Here is a 19,844-nt window from a genome sequence, read left to right as displayed (position 1 = left end):
GTCAGAGCCCGTCCAGCCAAAGGTGAAAAGAGAGCGCTACTCAGGGAGTGTTCAAACCGAGAATATTTACTGTATCACTGCAGAAATTCGTAACAGGTGATCACAAGCAGTTCCTTTCCCTGCTTCTGTGTAATTATTAATGTTTTCTCTAGACCTGACCCCTACAAAGTACTCCAGAGCCCCGCCTGTGGTCTTGAGGGAAGAATGCCGGATTGGGGGTGCAGAAGACACGGGCTGCAGTCCCGGCTCTGTCACTTATTAACCCAGTGATCTTCAGCACATCAGTATCTGTACCAGAGTTTCCCCATCTATAAAACGGATACCATCACCTGCCTGGATTCTCGCGCAGGACCACGGTGAGGGCTAAGAAAGCACGACGCGCATGTCAGAGCTTCGTAAGCTCTCAGGCAGCATTTGCTCACTGGTAATGAGCAACCACTGTTCTGCAGGATGAAAAAGCTGCAGCCCCCCTCCTGTCCCCCACGTTCAAAAAAGACGTGGGTGCTGGGTTAGGCCGAGTGAAAGAGGAAGCTTTCTTCACTGCAGAACCTGCTCCAGAATCTCCTGTGGTTGCTCCATTTCCCTGTCCTTCTCCAAGGATGCTGACGGAGACCTCAGCTCCAGGTCTCCTCAGCTAGGAAGTCTCTCGCTCCAGTGCAAAGAGCTGCAGTCACTGCAGTGCCCTTCCTGTCTGTCTCTACCACGGGACACCACATTCTCCTGGTTTATCTTCTGCTCATTTCTTTACTTCCTCTTTTTCCTGACCCCTCCCTGCTGGAGGGTCCTAGGATCTGTGCTCAGTCCTATAAACACTGTCTCCCTGGGGGATCTCATCCGGTCCCAAGCCTTTAAAAAACAAGTTCCATCTATCAAGATGGGATGCCTGCTATAAATGGGCACATCTCCAGGCACCCCCAAAGACTTCAGTACAAAAGGAACCTACTTTAGCCACATGGGACCTGTGTTTGCAATAGGGTCTTGAATTCCCACCAAAACAACAGGCAAGACTGCCCTCTGCAACCACGAAGCTCATAACAATAATTTTAAATGATTTAAAATAAACCAATGGGGACTTTCCTGATGGCACAGTGGTTAAGCATCCACCTGCCAATGCAGGGGACACGGGTTTGAGCCCTGGTCGGGGAAGATCCCACATGCCACGGAGCAACTAAGTCTGTGTGCCACAACTACTGAGTCTGAGCACTAGAGCCCACGAGCCACAACTACTGAGCCCGCATGCTACAACTACTGAAGCCCACACGCCTAGAGCCTGTGCTCTGCAACGAGAAGCCACCACAATGAGAAGCCTGCGCACCGCAACGAAGAGTAGCCCACACTCGCCGCAACTAGAGAAAGCCCGCATGCAGCAACAAAGACCCAATGCAGCCAAAAATAAATAAATAATTTTTTTTAAAAAGAGTGAAAACTTATAAAATAAATCACTGTTCAAAGGAGTAAAGGCTAAACATCCCAGTGGTTTCTGAATTCCTTTTAGTCTCGGTATAATAAATACCCAAGGAATGACCAACTACACACCCAAGTCTGATGTTTGGGGCAGACTCGACCAATGAAACAGTAGGTTCACCTGCATCTTCTCAGATGCTCTGACCCTTCCTAAAATTCCAAGTTCTTCCTCAAACCTATTTGGCTCTTCCAATACCCTGCATTCTGCTGATGACGTGAAACCCAAAGCTCGGGTCACAAGTTGCATCTATGGTTTAAGTTCTGCACTTCTGCCCAGAGAAGTGGCACCAACAGCAGCATTTGAAAAGCATCTTCCCCAAATATCATATGATATCACTTATATTTAGAATTTAATTTTTAAAAATGGCACAAGTGAGCTTATTTACAAAACAGAAACAGACTCACAGATCTCGAAACCAAATTTCAGGTTACCAAAGGGGAAACATGGGGGGAGGGGATAAATTAGGAGATTGGGATGAACATAAACACACTACTCTAAATAAAGCAGATAACCAACAAGGACCTACTGTATAGCACAGGGAACTCTACTCAATATTCTGTAATAACCTCTATGGGAAAAGAATCTGAAAAAGAATGTGTGTGTATATATATATATATATATGCATAACTGATTCACTTTGCTGTACACCTGAAACTAACACAACATTGTAAATCAACCATACTCCAATTAAAAAAAGAAAAATAATAAAAAAATAATAATTTTTTAAAGAAAGAAAGAAAAGCATCTTCCTGAAGAATGGAAGGAACGTGAGGGTGGTTGTTTCTATGCGGTGGATTATGGGCAACTCTCCTTTTGCATAACACATGTGCGTTTCCCCAGTTTTCTATGATGGCAATGTATGACTTCTTAATCAAAGGAAGTAGTTATTGTAAAAACGGAAATGTTCTTCTCCATAAGGTCTCACAAAAAGCTTGACTACACAAGTGTTGTTTCTCAAAGAGGTCTCAGTGACCTCAACTCACCTCAGCTTCGCCTGCTTTTCCAATCCAACCACTTTCCGTACCACCTGCTGGCAGAATCCGTAGCACATGAAGAGGACGGAGTTCTCGGCGATGTTGGCAATCAGCGCTGGGCTGGTCCCCTTGTAGAAGCCCCGGAAGCCCACCTGGGAGTAGGTCTTCAGGCAGCAGTCGGTGAGGCCCCTGTACAGGTCGGGGAACGTCTGCATCTTCACCTTCATGGTGTCGAAGGGCTGCCCGGTGAGTACACATGCTGTGCCCCCTACAACCAGGACAGGAATCCTCGTCCAGCACCAGTCTACAGCCACGTGGTAGAGTGCGGCCTCGAGGACCCATGGAGATGAGGGACAGGCAGCCCACCGCAGGGCTTACCTCTGGGTCACTTCATTTTGACCTCCTCCCCCCCGCCAACCCTTCTAGCTCAGTCCAATAAAACTTCTAGGGGTCCTTCATGAGTCTGGCACCCCGCTCCAGCCCTGAAGGAGCTCAACTCGGTAGAGGAGAGGACGTGTGTTTGACAGTCAAAGCCACCGGATGTGAAGGTGTGACGTGTGTTCAGGAGCACTGGTCAGAGGGACCTGGGCTCAAAGCCCGACTCTGCTGTGAAATCCTGGCTAAGCGACGTGACCTCCGAGCCTCGATTCCCTATCAGGTTAATGTGAGCATTAGGATAAGGCTCTAACATACTGGCTGCTACGCCACAAGTGGCTCATTTACAGCGGTTAACTGTGTCTGTGTGTGCGTCCACATAAAAGAAGGGGAAGGGAAGAGTCTGGTGTTAATCACTCTTTTGTCTGACGCCCAGTGGTCCTAATGACTATCAGGGAAATAACAGAGGAATAGGCCACAGATAAAGAAAACAAAGGGTCTAATTAGTCCCTGAAGAGCTAAATGTTTGACCCTATGGGAAAACATCTTATTTGGACTCTACCAATTAATGATTTGTATTCAGACAGGAAATGGATTGAAACTTACCCCTGCTTAGCATAAATCATATATTTATATGCTTTTATACGACAAAAGCATTGAATTGCATTCAATTACTTCGATAAAAATTCTGAATGTAAGGAGAATGAACTATTAAACCCTGTAATATCTCCAGACCCTGAACTGGGTCAGCATTTGGGGAACTGTCTGTCACTGGTGAATGCTTCCACCTCCCCTTGGGCCTGGGACGTCCCGTGCTTGTGTCAGGAAACAGCCACTGGATGAGGTGACTAAAACCTCAGCAAAATTGAAGAGAAGGCTTACGTATTTCAGAAATGCAATTTCATAACTTAGACATAATACACAGTTACTCCAATGAAGTTGTGGAAAGTAGAGATGGAGGGAGGGCTGTTAAGAGTAACTCCCGGGCTTCCCTGGTGGCGCAGTGGTTGAGAGTCCGCCTGCCCATGCAGGGCACGTGGGTTCGTGCCCCGATCCGGGAAGATCCCACATGCCGCGGAGCGGCTGGGCCCGTGAGCCATGGCCGCTGAGCCTGCGCGTCTGGAGCCTGTGCTCCGCAACGGGAGAGGCCACAACACTGAGAGGACCGCGTACCGCAAAAAAAAAAAAAAAGAATAACTCCCAAGGGGCTTCCCTGGTGGCGCAGTGGTTGAGAGTCCGCCTGCCGATGCAGGGGACACGGGTTCATGCCCCGGTCCGGGAGGATCCCACGTGCCGTGGAGCGGCTGGGCCCGTGAGCCATGGCCGCTGAGCCTGCGTGTCCAGAGCCTGTGCTCCGCAACGGGAGAAGCCACAACAGCGAGAGGCCCGCGTACCGCAGGAAAAAAAAAAAAAAAAAAAAAAAATTCCAAAAGAGGTGAATGTCAGAAATTTTAAAGTGGGTTCATAATTTTGACAACCTAGATGCATTTTAATTCTATCACAACAGATCCTACAGTCTATCTTTGATAGAGTGACTGAAGGATATAAAATTCCAAAAGCTGAGCATCCCTCATGGGGTAAAATGCCCTTCTATTGCAGAGACACAGACTGAGCCCAGGCATTCACGGGAGGGTAAGAGGATGCCAAGGGCAAGCAAGTGGGTCCACTGTTGCCAAAGTCAGCATCCTCCGCAGTATGGCATTGGGGGAGCGGGGAGTGGTGAAGGGGTCGGGGATGGTGCACAGGGCCTGGGGGGCTTGATTCCACGGCAGGGTGAGGGGCTGACCCAAAGGCACTCAGCGCGTAAGAGGCCGTGGGGTGGAATCCAGGCAGCCCTTGGTTCCCCTGCTCCTTGTCGTCTCTGACCTGGGAGCGCCCTCGCCTGAACTTATCAGTGTCTGCAGACTTCCTCATGAGCCTACTTTGGCCGATTTCTGGTTCATGGAAAAATACTTCGATCTTCCCTGAACCCATGATTTCTTTTTTACAATTAAGAAGACGACAGGGGACTTCCCTGGTGGCACAGTGATTAAGACTCCACGCTCCCGGGCTTCCCTGGTGGCGCAGTGGTTGAGAGTCCGCCTGCCGATGCACGGGACACATGTTCGTGCCCCGTTCCGGGAAGATCCCACATGCCGCGGAGCGGCTGGGCCCGTGAGCCATGGCCGCTGAACCTGCGTGTCCGGAGCCTGTGCTCCGCAGCGGGAGAGGCCGCAACAGTGACAGGCCCGCATACCGCAAAAAAAAAAAAAAAAAAAAAAAGACTCCACACTCCCAACGCAGGGAGCCCGGGTTCGATCCCTGGTCCGGGAATTAGATCCCACATACACGCTGCAACTAAGAGTTCGCATGCCACAACTAAGGAGCCCGTGAGCCGCAACTAAGACCCGATGCAACCAAATAAATAAATATTAAAAAAAAAAAGACGACGACAGGATGAGAGAAGGCGGCTCTGACTGCTCTTGATCTGTTGACTCAGGAGGTCCCACCAGATAAAAGGACAATGGGCAACCGGCTCCCCTGGCCTCTTCACTCCAAGGAGCGGTGACCCAATATAAGAATCAGTGAGGGAGGCAAGGGTAAGCCAGGGTCTGCATCTGGGAAGTATGGGCATTCCAGCGCTCCTCCAGCCCTAGAATCATCCAGGAATCTGGAGAACCAAGTAACCACCCAGGCACTTCCAAGTCTGTCACTTGCCTCAGGCTGAAAAAAGGTGACCTTTCTAAAGAGTGGCCTGCGGTGGCAGGTGCTGTCCAGAACTCGATGGTGCCTAGTGGGGCCAGAGTCCGCCCCAGCACTCGCCCCGCCCACCACTCCTCGGCCAATCCTGGGGCCCCTCCTTTCAGGGCTTTAAGACACAGTAAAAAGTCAGCCTGATTTACCAATGACATTTCTAAGGGTATCCTTTCTCTCCCCCAGCAGTTGTAAGGACAGTAACTAGGATTTTCCCTGGAGAGATGGCACAGTGTTATTTTTGCACTCTAAGGCCTCTGAAGGCTGCCAGGCTTGGGGTGGAATCCTGCATATCCCAGCCACATGGCAATGGACGAGCGGCTTCAGCTCTGAGCTGTGGTATGTTCCAGCTGTCACCCGGGGACACTCCCACACCATACCCTGACTCATAGCTCTAATACAGCGGGAACTACTCTACCTTCTGCTGTGTTTGCAATACAGCATCACACCTGTATTAAGTGGATTCATTCCAGGGTTAAGGCATGTCGCTTCTGGAGCTACAAAGGCAATGTCTTCACCAGAGCTCACTTGCAGAAGGTATTTGAGGAACAAAGGAGGGGTTTTCTCTGGGATTACCTGCGGCCCCCGCCGTAAGGTCAATGGCAGCTTGGATGGCAGGATTGGATTTCATGTTTGCCCACTCCTCTGCTGGGTTCCGCGGAGGGCAACTCTCACGAGCTTACAATGGGCACCTCATATTCCTAGAAGGAGGCAAGAGTTCACCATCAGTCGGGCCTCCGCAGCCCCCCTTTCTCTAGGCCTGCTGCCTAGCTACTGGACTTGAACTTCAGGGAACCGGGAAACTGTCTCTACGTTGCTCCAAAGGAGGGGGCTCGAGCTGTCAGAGCAGCTTAGTGATCCGCCTCCCCTTCTCCCTGCCCACCACCTCCCCATGAAAAGCACGCAGACCAAAAACCTTGCTCACGTAGCACTGCTACAGCCACAGGTGAGGGCACTTCAACCAACCTTTCTGAAACCCTCAAGAAACGAATGCCAATAAGTAAGCCAACCGCACGTCCCAAGCCCCATCAAACCAGTTTTTCAGAGGCCTAAGTTAAACCATCAATCCACTGGGTTCTGTTCCAAATTCAGACAGCGGCCTGAGACCCTAAGAGAAGGTCACAAAACAGTAGCCTGGAAAGGAATGGGTTAGGAGCTCGGCCAAGTGACACACGCCTGGGTCTGAATGCTTGCTCTGCCACTGGTATGGTGGCCCTTTGGGCCCCTAAAGCTGGAGGTTCCCATCTATACAAGGTGAAAAATAAAAGTACTATCATTATAATACGAGGGCAATCAAACAGCCACATCGGACAAATACGATGAACTGTGAACACACACCAGGAGGTCTTAGAACTACTACAAAGCACAGCACCAAACATTACTATCATCATAGGCCTTCCAGAACTTCTCAACCATAAACATGCACACGAATCACCTGGGGACCTTGTTAAAAGGCTGATTCTGATGTGATTGGCTTCAAGTGGGACCAGAAATGCTGCCTGCCTTCACCTGCTCCCAGGTGAAGTTGATAATGCCTGGCTATTAACCATACTTTGAGAAGCAACCCCTGGGTCCATTGCGCCCCTAATTTGCTTGATAAGAATCACCTGGGACACTTGTTAAACATTCCAATAACCAGGCTGCTCTCCTGGAAATGTTGATTCAGTAGGTTTGAGCTGGAGCCTAGAAGTTTCGGAAAACCAGGGTCTACTCCTCTACTTTAGACAAAAATCAACCATTGGCAAGGCATGGACTTAATTAACATTGACTAGAAAAGGAGAGGTGTTTCATTCACATAGAATATTAAAATAACCAATACAGAAACCAATTCTGTATGATTTTCAAGCTATGTCACTGACTTAACGCCTGAATAACAAGGAATGCTTTTTATCCATCACACTGAAGACCTGTGTGATCCCAGTCAGGACACCTCTCAGAGGAGGGGGTGGGCAGGCTGGATGACCAATGAATACCAACATCTTCCTAATCAGCAGCAGCAGAGAATAATTTTAGCCACCAAGAAGTTTTTTAACCACTTGAAGCATGTTGTCAATGACTAGACACCAAGAATCTTTACAAAAAATGTTAAAACCAGCAACAGCACAAGAACACTACTTAATAAAGCAACTAAAATTAGACATACAATTAGATGTACAAAACACTGACTTTATGTTACTGATAGACCTGGAGAGGCAGTACCAATTACTAAGGTTGATAAGACGGTGACCATCCAGTATCTAGAGAAGGATATCAGGGTCCTAACCCAATCTCTTCCTTTTCCAGATGGAAAACTGAGTCCAGAGGAAGACAAGGACTTGTCCAAGGTCATACAACAAGTCCGTGGCAGAGACAGGATTCAACTCAAGTCTTGCCTTTTGGGTCTGTTCTATCAAGCAGAGTATTCCCACCTGGCCAAAAAGAGAAAACAAAACACCCAACCCTGCATTTTAGAGGAAAATGGAGACAAGGGGGGAAAGGAGTCACAGACAGGTCACATCCAATGCAGCCCATTCCCTTGGCGGGGGTGGACATTTCTTTCTTAGAAGAGGCACAGCAGATGGTACTGTGTCATCAATGCGAATTCAACCCTTTTAGATTCGACCCTTTTAGGCAAGTCAAACAAACACATCAACTCCTACAAATAACTACTTGTAGAATTATTAGAACAGTTAACAAACAGTCTTAACAGATTAACTCAGAAGGGGCATCTGTTTCAAATTACGCGTAGCTTTGGCTTGAAGGAGGCAATGGGGCGTGGAGGCAGCCAGACTGATCAAGTTGAGTTAATTAAACTGATTCGTGAGCCTTCGTATCAACTGGAAGAGAAAAACGGAATCCTTTCAGCGTCCCCTTACCCTTCCTTCAAACTACACCGGAGTCAAACTCCAAACGAAACAACGCAGACCATGTATCTTTTTCATTCCTTCGGGAAATTAACTTATCGTGTGGGAGAATCCGAGGAGGCCGCATTCCCCACTAGGTAACACGAATTGCTCCGGGAAGATTCCAGCTTCAAGGCCGAAGCTGGCGCCCGCCATCCGAGCGCCCAGAGCTGGTGGGGCCCACGGGCGCTGGGATGCAAACCAGTCTCGCCGCTCAGCAGCTGGCTCGGGAGCTCCTGCTCCGGGGCTCGGGATCCCGATCCGCACAAGGGTCAGCTTAAGGAGACAACTTCCAACTTTGTTGTCTTCCCGGCCCTAAACGTTCGCTGACTCTGCCACAACAACCTGCGAGGGTCTCCCATTCATAAGCGCCTCCGCCCTCCCTGCCCGGCGCGGTGCCGGCATGACACTACGACCGGGCAAATGAGGGCAACCTTTCCCGGGACGTGACCACTGCGCGCAGGAGGCGGCGGGGCCCGAGTCTCCATGGAATCCCAGGCAAAGCGCGGGAAGGCGGCGCCCGCGGGCCCCCGGGCACGTGTGCGGCGCGGCGGGCCCGGGACCCCAGATCTCCACCCCGCCTCCCGGGAGGGTCACGCCGCCCAGGCGCGGAGGCCGGCCGGCCGGCCCGCCCGCTCCCTCTCCCTCTCCCTCCCTCTCCTCCCGGCCGGTTGCCTGCAGCCCGCGAGCGCCCGGCTGAGTTGCGCTCACCGCCGTGCCGACTGGCCACGTCCTACTCGCGCTCCGCCGCCAGCTCTCGACTCTGGCTCGGCGGCGGGGGCGGCCGCTTAACACCCACGTGGGCTACCGGCCGGCCCTCCGCCCCGCCTCCCGCGCCAGACTGCCGCCGGCAGGCGCCCCGCGGGCTCAGGAGCGACCCCTGCGGCCGGGAGGGGCTGCGCTGGGGCTGGGGCCGGGGCCGGGGCCGGGGCGCCTCCCGCCTGCCGGGGAAGCGGAAGTCGGCGCGGTGCGGCGGCGCGCTCGGGCCGGGGGGCGCGCCGGGAGCGGGAGGGGCTGGCGGGGCCGGGGGGAGGGCTGGGAGCCGCGGCCTCCACGTCGCTTTCCTGCCGTTCGGTTCCCGGAGGCCCTCGGTGAGCTCGTCTCTAGTTCGACCTCAGGCGGGGCGGGGGCGGGGGCGGGGGGTGTCGGAGTGAGGACGAGGGACTGAAGTCTTCAGGCTGATTAGCTTTGCAGGGACTCGGGGCTCAAGGCTTTAATTTTATGTTATAATTGAGTGCGAAAGTACTGGAAAGGTAGTGATGAAAAATAAATTTGCTTATTGCTGGTAAAAACAAAACCCCAAACATTTCCCAGTCCGCCCTCCGCGAGGACATCCATCTCCACCGATGACATTTCGGAAAGCACACCCACCGATGAAAACTGTAACTCTAAATGTCCTTTTAGTTTCCAGTGAATTATAGGCTAGTTCTATGGTTCTCTGGAATTTTATTAGAAAGCAGGAGTCTGTTGTGCACCGGGAGTAAAGGAATTTTCTCTAGTGCCCCAGGCTAAGACCCGCACAGCTGGAAGTGTCTTGGTCTATTACTGACAGCTGCTCGATGTTAACAGCCGCGGCCTTCGGAGTGCTTTGGTTCAAACCTCATGGATTTATTTTCCTTTTCTACACCGTGTTTTCTTCCTTAAACCGTGCTATCGTTTTCTTTTACAATTTTCTGCCCTGTTTGGATGTGGTGTTAGACTACGGCCAATGTAACTTAAGTGATTTCGGGTGAGGGCCAGTGACAAATATTTGAGGTGACTTGTGTTAGTCCTTAAACACCGGTGCCGAGCTGAATAGACCTTGGGGAAGGAGGGAAAGGGGGAGGTGCTGTGAAGGTTCAGAGCTCCTGATAAACAAGGGCCCTCCTCAACCCAGCCCAAGACCGTCTTCTGCTGCGCTTTAGAACAAAATTTAATTACAGAAGCAAGCCACGGCGTTTGAGTGACTTGCCCAAAGTGACATGTAACATAACAAGTGGGAAGCAGATCAGGACAGAACCTATGGTATAACGTCCTATAGGACTAGGACTTTCAGTATCACCTGGCTTTTGCAAACCAGAAAGATGAGGCCCAAAGGAGCTAATTAGGACAGGCTTAGATCTCCTATTACAGATTAGAAAGAGCTGGACTTGGAGCCAGGCCACTTGTGTTAAAATCTCTGTGAACTTTAGTGAGTCATTTAACCCTTTTAAACCCCAGCCATCACGTAACAGTATCTTGGCTTCCTCTGCAACCCCCTGCTGTGGGAGCCTTGGGGGCAATCCAGCATGGGGGCAGGGGAGGGCACTGCTACTCCAGATCTGGGTCTCCCTGAGCTATCAGCTCCCCCCTGATACTTTCTGGCTTTAGCACCTTCCTCTCCTACCCTCATAAGGGCTGTCCCAAACTCTCATCACTCTCCCCAAGCCTTTTACATTTCTTCTCTCCCTCGCCTCCCCTAAACAACCCTCAGCCTCAGTTCTGTAAACTAAGAAGCAATTAGGAAGCTTCTGTGCAACTCTTTAACCCCTAATCTGCAAAGTTGCCTTTTTGCACAAACTCTTCTCTGCCTGCTGTCCTGCTTGCTGTACCCCACGGCTGGCAATGATGCTGGTGAAGAAACTGAGGCTTAAAGAGGTCAAGTGACTTGCCCGATGTGCTGGTTAATGATACTAAAAGGAGAAATAATTTCACCACTTGAAGCTTTTGGGCCCTGATACCATGTGGGTGTGTTTTAACAAAGTGTTAATTGGAGTGGCAGATAATTCGAAAACAAATTACTAAGGGGGGAGCTGGGACTCAACCAAGTTTGTGTTGTTAACTGCTACACTGTACATTAATACCTCCCAGAAGGCTTCCTCTTAAAAGCAAGAGGGTTGCAGGAACCAGAAGTCCTTTCTCCTGGAATAGATCTCCCTCCATAATATTTTATAAAATAACCTCAACTGCTTAAAATCCTTCACAGCAGTGGCCCTATCTGCTATCTTTGCTTTAGGAATAGAGAAATATGTAGATGTAGAAAAGCTTAACATCTCACAGGAGCTCAGGGAATGGATTGGCAAACCACCTGGTTGGCATTAAATCATGAAAGTGTCCATGCAAGCTTTGTCCTAAGGGTAATTCCCCAGCAACCCAATGGCCTCTTGAGAACAGAGTTTTAGAGTCATGCATCACTGCTCTCCATAGAGGTTAGTCAACCCAATGGTATTTCAGATCCAGGTTCAAAACAGCAAATAAGTCAATGCACTGACCTCTTTGCTCCAGGCATCTGTTTGCTGAACTTGGGATTGCACAATCCAGGAACATCAGTGGGGCTGGCTCTGGGATGAGAGGGCAGGTATGACGCAGGTCAGAGGTGAGGGGACAGACAGAGTGGTTACATGGAAAAGGGACCTTTTGCTGTTTCAACAGAATTTCACAATGTGCTGGTTAATGATACTAAAAGGAGAAATCATTTCACCACTTGAAGGCTTTGGACCCTGAAACCATGTGGGTGTGTTTTAACAAAGTGTTAATTGGAGTTGCAAATAATTCAAAAATATAAATTATCTCTGATTCAAGGGTACTTTTAGTTAATGAGAAAGAAGAAAAAAATGCTTTGATTACACAATTTCAACTCCCATTGAACATTCCTGGCTGCTGATGTAACTTATTGAAAACTCCCTCAAAATTTTTTGGAATCAGGTAGAGTATGTATTTGAAATAAACATGGGTTTGGATTTCTGTCTTTCAATGTGGAATAAGGGGGTAATTCGTGTCTCATGAAAGAGTTGTTAGGGCCATATTTTAAAGGGGGACAATTTCTTTTGTCTTTTCCTTGTCAGCTTTTTAATGGTACAAGCAAAAATAAGAAAAAGGAAGTCAGCAAATGTGCACGTTTTATGAGCCTTAAGTTTGAATTTGTAAAATATGTGTTAAAAATAAGATAACACAAAGAATTAGGAGAAATGCCCATAAATGGTTAAACCTTAATGGGTTATCAATAAGAGGAAATACTATGCCATAATTTTAAAAATCATATTCTCATATGTTTTAGTACATATTTGGCTGCAAGTAATAGAATGTCCAACTGTCAGTATATTTATTTTGAATATAAAAATATATCTAGAAGTAGGAAGTTCCAGGGTTGATTAAGTTAGCAGCTCAAAAGTATCTGGGCCCCCTTCTCTGTGATTCTCTTCGCTTTTCCTCATGACCACAAAATGGCTGCCACAGCTCTACTGATCACATTCTCACATGCGACATCCAAAGGCAGGAAGCATTCTCCCATACTAACTTTTTATCAGAGAAAAATATTTTCCTAGAAGCCCTCTGTCAAACTTCTCCTTATATTTCATTGGCCCAGAACTGGGTCTCATGCTCCCCCAAACATAAACATTGGGAAGAGAATGAAGTTAACATGATTGGTTTAGAACAGGGGTCAGCAAACTTCTTCTGAAAAGGACCAGCTAGGAAATATTTTAGGTTTTGCAGGGCATACAATCTCTTGCCTCTATTCAACTCTGCTGTTATAAAGCAGCAGCCATAGACGCTGCCAACAGATAAGTGTGGTTGTGTTCTAATAAAACTTTATGAACACTGAAATTTGAATTTCATATACTTTTTACCTGTCACGAAATATTATTCTTCTTTTAACTTCTTTCAATCATTTAAAACTGTAAAAAACAGAAACAAGCAATAAAAACCATTTTGTATGGTTCGTGACCATAAAGAAGTAAGTGGCAGTCTAGATTTGGCTACCAGGCCATGATTTGTCAACCTCTGGTTTATCCTCTTGGGAATAAGGAGAGACCCACCTTCCCGGAGACATCACCACTGCAGACCTTAAAAAAGTAAAATAAAATAAAGCAGAGTTCTATTAGGCAATCAAGAAGGTCCCCTACCATGTATTTAGGATATGGAAGAATGCTCAGGATATAAATTTTAGAAGGCAGATTACATGTCAATATGGACTGGATGATCCCAACTAATCCTGCCCGTTGAAACCCCCGCTCTTCACCAAGACCTGTATTAGACATGGCTCCTCAAATGCCTTTCCTGGTCCCTGGTCCTCCTAAACAAATTAGATCACTGCTTCCTATCAAACTTTCCTAACAAATTTAGCACCGATCATGTGCTAGGCTCTTTGTCAACCCAAACTGAGTGCTGGAAATACAGAATGAAAGAGACAATGGCTAGCCTTAAAGAGACCTCAGTCCAAGCAGAGGAGGAAGAAACAAATAATTATAATTCAGGGAGAGCGTGCAGCAAGAGGGGTATGGGTAGTGTAGCATCTCAGAGAAGGGCATGAATAAAAGATGGAAAAGAGGGTTTCAGGGGAGGCCCCTAGGAGACCCCCGTATCAGGGTGGGTTCTGAAAGAAAAAGTGGCCCTTTTTTAAGAGGATGAAAGTCTGTTGATGTACCACCCAGGGCTCTTAGCTGCAATCAACAGAAGCTATCTCTGGCTGGTGGAGCACAAAAGCAGCTGGTTAAAAGGATGCTGGATGACTCTCACCACTGCTGAGTAGGGAGATGGTACTTCCTGAAGAACTTGAAACAAGTCCTCAAACCCACTGCAGAGCTGGTCATCCGTGGAACCCATGCTGCAGCTCCTTCCGAGCTGTAGATGTTATAGTTTGTACCACTGTCCCATTTGTGCCAGGGCCTCAGCCTTGTAGCTACTGCTCTTCCAAAGCTGGGCACCTTGGTTCCCAGCTCTGCCCAGTAAATCACTGCCACGCCATGTTCACTGCCTTGTGTTTCTCATTCCAAGTTGATGTCTCCTGTAGATACAGCTGATGGTTGGAGTCCGGGTCACATGCCTGGACCCTGATCTGTAAAGGGAGGGCTGGGAGTGTGGGGTTTCTGGCTTCTGTCTTGGAGAGGAAGGACTCGCTTGTTAGGAAGTTCCCTGAATGTAGGTAGGGTTTTCAGACAAGTTTAAGCAGCCAGAAAACATGACACATGCCCACTCCGGATGGGCCAAGCATTCCTGTCTGGGGAAACGGCACGTCTGAAGGCACAGAGGTATGAAACAGGACAGCACGTTTGGGGAACTATAGCAGTTTGGCTCTGCTGGAGTATAAAGCAGGGAGTGCTGGCAGGTGGGGCTCGGAGGTGGAAGGAGCCACCTGCAGAGTTCTCAGGGCCGCTGTTCTCTAATCTACTCAGTGTCCCCAGCTAAGGCACAGAAGCTGTGATTTACACCTTGCCTGGCCCAGGGCTTTGGCCATGGAGGGTTTTAGTCACCATCTGTTGATATGAATCATTATAATAAATCTGTTGGATTGCATCATTGTTGTAAAATTTACCAGTATGAAAGTTGCCGGTGTATACAGTTCTCTTGTGTGTGTGTGTGCTTGTGTACACATGTGTCTTTCCCCACAACTGGGCCTATCTCCAACGGATACTCTTCTAAAGGCTAATCTGCTTTCAGTATGAGAAGTATTCAATTACTAACTTTCAGAGCCGCGTCCGTATTCTCTGATGATGCCTCCATTTGAATGTAAGATCAAAACCATTTTTAAAAAGTCATAAAATATGGCTTGAGAAATAGAATGAACAAGAATCCATCTCATCGTAAAATAAATGGAAAACATTATCAAACTTGCCGATCGTTTACACTTATACCAAATTAATGAGCCAAAGTAGGCAGTGCAAGCATTTTATATATTTTTCAAACAAAGTAACTGTAAAGGCCATTTCTTTTTGCCTTTATTTTTTTCTATTTCGATTATTAAAATCTGCAAAATCTACTTATTATTGGTTCTATTATCTTCAAAATACAAATATATCAAAAGTATCTGATGAGTACATTTTCTCCTGTAGGCTCCCCTGTCCTTTCTCATCTTCACATCTACAGCAATCAGGTATATGCCTTCAAGTTTTCCGAGGCAACAAGCATTAAATTCAGCTTGAACTATCAAAGAAGTACCGCCATCAGCTCGGGGACTTAATATATAGTATCTTCACGGTCAGATCTGGGGGAACAGTTCCTAGTTTGGTCACTATTAACCAGAGCAGGGCAGGTGACACAAATGATGGCAGAAGAGTTGCCTTGGTACCCATCATGCTCTGCATCAAGCTCACAGTTCTTAAATCTTTCTTCTTCTCTCACGTATTGGGTGGGCCAAAAGTTTCCTTCGTCTTTTTCCGTAAGATGACTCTAGTAGCACTTAGATGTCTTTAACTTCATTCGAAACAATTTTGTTAGATTGTATGTGACAGCTGTCATATCAGTGTGTATTTAAAAAAAAGACATCAAAATCGGTGAATTTTTGTGTAGCCATTTTAATATTGGACTTGGAAAGGAAAAAAGCCACATTTTCGGCATATTATGCTTTATTATTTCAAGAAAGGCGAAAACGCAACTGAAACACACAAAAAGATTTGCGTAGTGTACGGAGAAGGTGCTGTGACTGATCGAACGTGTCAAAAGTGGTTTGCGAGGTTTTGTGCTTGGAGATTTGTCGTTGGACGATGCTCCATGGTTGGGTAGACCAATTGCAGTTGATAGCGATCAAATTGAAACAATAATTGAGAACAATCAACGTTATACCACGTGGGAGATAGCTGACATACTCAAAATATACAAATCAAGCGTTGAAAATCATTTGCACCAGCTTGGTTATATGAATCGCTTTGATGTTTGGGTTCCAATAAGTTCGGCGACAAAAACCTTCTTAATCATATTTCTGCATGCTATTCTCTTCTCAAACGTAAGGAAAATGTACCAGTTTTAAAACAAATTGTGACGGGCGATGAAAAGTTGATACTGTACAACAATGTGGAATGGAAGAGATCGTGGGGCAAGCGAAATGAACTACCACCAACCACACCAAAGGCTGGTTTTCATTCAAAGAAGGTGATGCTGTGTACATGGTGGGATTGGAAGGGAGTCCTCTATTATGAGTTTCTTCCAGAAAACCAAACGATTAATTCCAACAAGTACTGCTCCCGATTAGACCTACTGAAAGCACGAAAAGCATCCGGAATTAGTCAACAGAAAACGGCATAATCTTCCATCAGGATAACGCAAGAATGCATGTTTCATTGATGAGCAGGCAAAACTGTTACAGCTTGGCTGGCTGGGAAGTTCTGATTCATTCTCTGTATTCACCAGACGCTGCACCTTCAGATTTCCATTTATTTCAGCCTTTACAAAATTCTCTTAATGGAAAAAATTTCAACTCCCTGGAAGACTGTAAAAGGCACCTGGAACAGTTCTTTGCTCAAAAAGATAAAAAGTTTTCAGAAGATGGAATTATGAAGTTGCCTGAAGAATGGCAGAAGGTAGTGGAACAAAAGGGTGAATACGTTGTTCAATAAAGTTCTTGGTGAAAATGAAAAATATGTCTTTTATGTAAAAAACCGAAGGCACTTTTTGGCCCACCCAATATTTTGTTCACTGTGGTCAGTGGCAGGTTTGAAGTTTGTCTCTATTCTCTTGTGGAGAATCCCCTTCTATGAGCCAAACAAGACAACCCAAGAAGGAAAGCTGTATATTGTATGCCCAGAAGGTTGTGTATATTGATTACTTATTTATTTTCATATTTTCACTGTTTTTTATTTCTTTATTTTTTAAAAAAATATTTATTTATTTGGCTGTGCCCGGTCTTAGTTGCAGCACACGGGATCTTCTTTGCCTCATGCAGGATCTTTAGTTGTGGTGTGTGGGATCTAGTTCCCTGACCAGGAATCAAACCTGGGCCCCCTGCGTTGGGAGTGCAGAGTCTTAACCACTGACCACCAGGGAAGTCCCTATCTACTCTTTTTTAGATTTCCTTCCAGTTTAGGTCACCAGAGATCACTGAGTAGAGTTCCCTGTGCTAAACAGCAGATTCTCATTAGTTATCTATTTTATACATAGTGGTATATATACGTCAATCCCAATCTCCCAATTCATCCCACCACCCCCCCTTGATCATTTAATACAGGGTTAAAAATTACACGTGTGATTTAACACCAAAAATATGATGGGGTGCTGGGTAGGATTTTTCTTGTCCAAACTGATGCTAAGATTCAGTGCTTAGGGGAAGGGCATTCTAGAGAGAGCCACCACAAGTGGCTAATAACGCCTCCTTGTAGGGTTAACCACGAGGTGTCACACCTGCTGCTTCCTCATCCATCAGCCCGACCCTCCTTGCCCAAGCTCCGCCATCCCAGCCTCCTGTTCCATCACTGGGAGAGGAATTGATTAAGTGTGTGAGGGGAGAGGTTAGTCATGAATCGTAGGCCACCTGGGGGAGAGGGGGCAGGGAGGGTGCAGGGCTTGTGTCGAGACGCCTATTCCTTCCCTTCACAAAATCATTTGGATCACCAGGACATTGAAAGGAATCCACTTAGCTCTCTCCCAGCTGGCCACTAGTGCACTTACTGTCCAAGCAGAGCTGAGCATGATGAGGGGGTCTTGGAAGAGCTTGTCTTGGGACAGCTGGTGTACAGGGGTCTCATGAACATGAGGACTGGTGTCTATTTCTCACAGAGAGATTCTGAAGGTGGGGAGGCTTGGCCAGCTGGTTCGAAGGAACAGTGGCCTGGGGAAGGGTAGCAGGGTTCTCAGTGGTTCCCATGATTCCCCATGAAGGAGAATAGTACAGGAAGGGGAGACGTAGGGCTGCCCAGGGAGCCAAAGGAGGTGATACCCCACCAGAAGAGGGCATTTGGGGGTGAGCTAACAGCAGCAGAAGGAAGCCTGGCTGCCCTTCTCTGAGGAGGTGCTTCACCGTGGAGAGGGCTGCGGTGACCCTGAACACCATCCCTTAGGAAGCGTTGCTTTGCTTCATATACTAACTATGTGTCTAAATAGTTAAATGTAAATACAATCACAAATGAATTAGAATTAAGAGCACAAACAACAAAAAAGGCAAGACTGCCGTTTCTATCCCCTTCCTGCCCCATCCTTGAGGGGCTTGAGAGGAGGGAGAGGAGAAGAGAAATTGGGGTTGAAATTGGATTGGACTGAATTATCGTAACCAAAGGATCCAAAAGTTCTGACATTAACTTGACCACCCTATTTTATTTTTTTAAATTTTTATTTATTTTTGGCTGCGTTGGGTCTTTGTTGCTGCGTGCAGGCTTTCTCTAGTTGCCGCGAGCGGGGGCTACTCTTCGTTGGGGTGTGCGCGCTTCTCATCGTGGTGGCTTCTCTCGTTGTGGAGCACAGGCTCTAGGCATGCAGGCTTCCGTAGTTGTGGCTCACGGGCTCAGTAGTTATGGCTCACGGGCTCTAGAGTGCAGACTCAGTAGTTGTGGCGCGTGGGCTTGGTTGCTCCGCAGCCTGTGGGATCTTCCCAGACCAGGGCTCGAACCCATGTACTCTGCATTGGCAGGCAGGTTCTTAACCACTGTGCCACCAGGGAAGCCCTGACCCCCCTATTTTAAAATGCAACTTAGGCCCTCCTTCCTCTGCTGCACACTTCATTTTCTGTAGCACATCATGTGCTATATATTTCACTTATTTATTATGTTTTATTTACTGTGTTTCTCTTCCTTTCTCACCTCTACCTTCATCCCCAAAATGTAAACTCCTCAAGAGGAGGGATCTTTGTTTCTAACTGATGTTTCCCTAGCATCTAGAATTATACTGTCCATTTTGGTAGCCCCTTGTTACATGTGACTACTTAGTTTAACTTAATTGCAATGAAGTAAAATTTAAAACTCAGTGCTTCAGTTGTACTAGCCACATGGAGGTGCTAAAGAGCCGTCTGTGGCTAGCGGCTACCATATTGGTCAGGACAGATACAGGCTATTTCATCACCACCAAAATTTTATTGAACGTTGCTGACCTAGAACAATAGCTGGCATGTTGTAGAGCTCAATACGTATTTGTAGAACAAATGATTGAATGGCTGAGTTGTTTTAAGACAAGATAGGCCAGTGGTTAAGAGAAGAGTATCTAGAGGCAAATTGCTCTACTATTAGTCGTTGTGTAAACTTGAGTAAATTAAGACAGTGCACCCATCGTTAGGCAATTAGCTATTTATGAACTTTTTTTTTTTTTTTTTTGTGGTACGCGGGCCTCTCACTGTTGTGGCCTCTCCGGTTGCAGAGCACAGGCTCCGGACGCGCAGGCTCAGCGGCCATGGCTCACGGGCCCAGCAGCTCCGTGGCATGTGGGATCTTCCCGGACCCGGGCATGAACCCGTGTCCCCTGCATCAGCAGGCGGACTGTCAACCACTGCGCCACCAGGGAAGCCCTATTTATGAACATTTTAAAAGTGCTTTTAGGGAATTCCCTGGCGCTCCAGTGGTTAGGACTTCGTGCTTCCACTGCAGGGGGCACAAGTTCAATCCCTGTGGGAGCTAAGATCCCACCAGCCACGTGGTGCAGCCAAAAAAAAAAAATGTGCTTCTAGAAAATTGATTATTCTTTGCAAACACAGACAGATATAACCACTGAAAGGATACACAAATAAAGGGATACACCCATTCTTTGGAAGGCCCAGTATATTTG

At 47.4% G+C, this 19,844-nt stretch overlaps 1 protein-coding gene across 2 annotated transcripts in view; it reads right to left on the bottom strand.

Annotated features, from left to right (window-relative positions):
- SLC25A15 (solute carrier family 25 member 15) overlaps positions 1 to 9,291 on the bottom strand; it is a 42,837-nt gene extending 33,546 nt beyond the window's left edge. Inside the window, exons 1-3 of one of the 2 annotated variants that reach the window (XM_059996103.1) lie at positions 9,141 to 9,291; positions 6,124 to 6,248; positions 2,449 to 2,707 (exon numbers count right to left, since the gene is read on the bottom strand). In XM_059996103.1, the coding sequence (XP_059852086.1) occupies positions 2,449 to 2,707; positions 6,124 to 6,178 (314 nt within the window). In that variant the 5' untranslated portion in view covers positions 6,179 to 6,248; positions 9,141 to 9,291. Of the gene's footprint in view, positions 1 to 2,448; positions 2,708 to 6,123; positions 6,249 to 8,402; positions 9,051 to 9,140 lie in introns of those variants that run through there. The other variant, XM_059996104.1, reaches the window with a different exon arrangement.
- Between the last annotated feature and the right edge of the window lie 10,553 nt (positions 9,292 to 19,844).

Source organism: Delphinus delphis, chromosome 18 (assembly GCF_949987515.2).
Source record: "Delphinus delphis chromosome 18, mDelDel1.2, whole genome shotgun sequence".
Lineage (NCBI taxonomy): Eukaryota > Metazoa > Chordata > Mammalia > Artiodactyla > Delphinidae > Delphinus > Delphinus delphis.
Note: the sequence above shows the minus strand (reverse complement) of the source record. Positions and strands in the feature narration are given on the sequence as shown.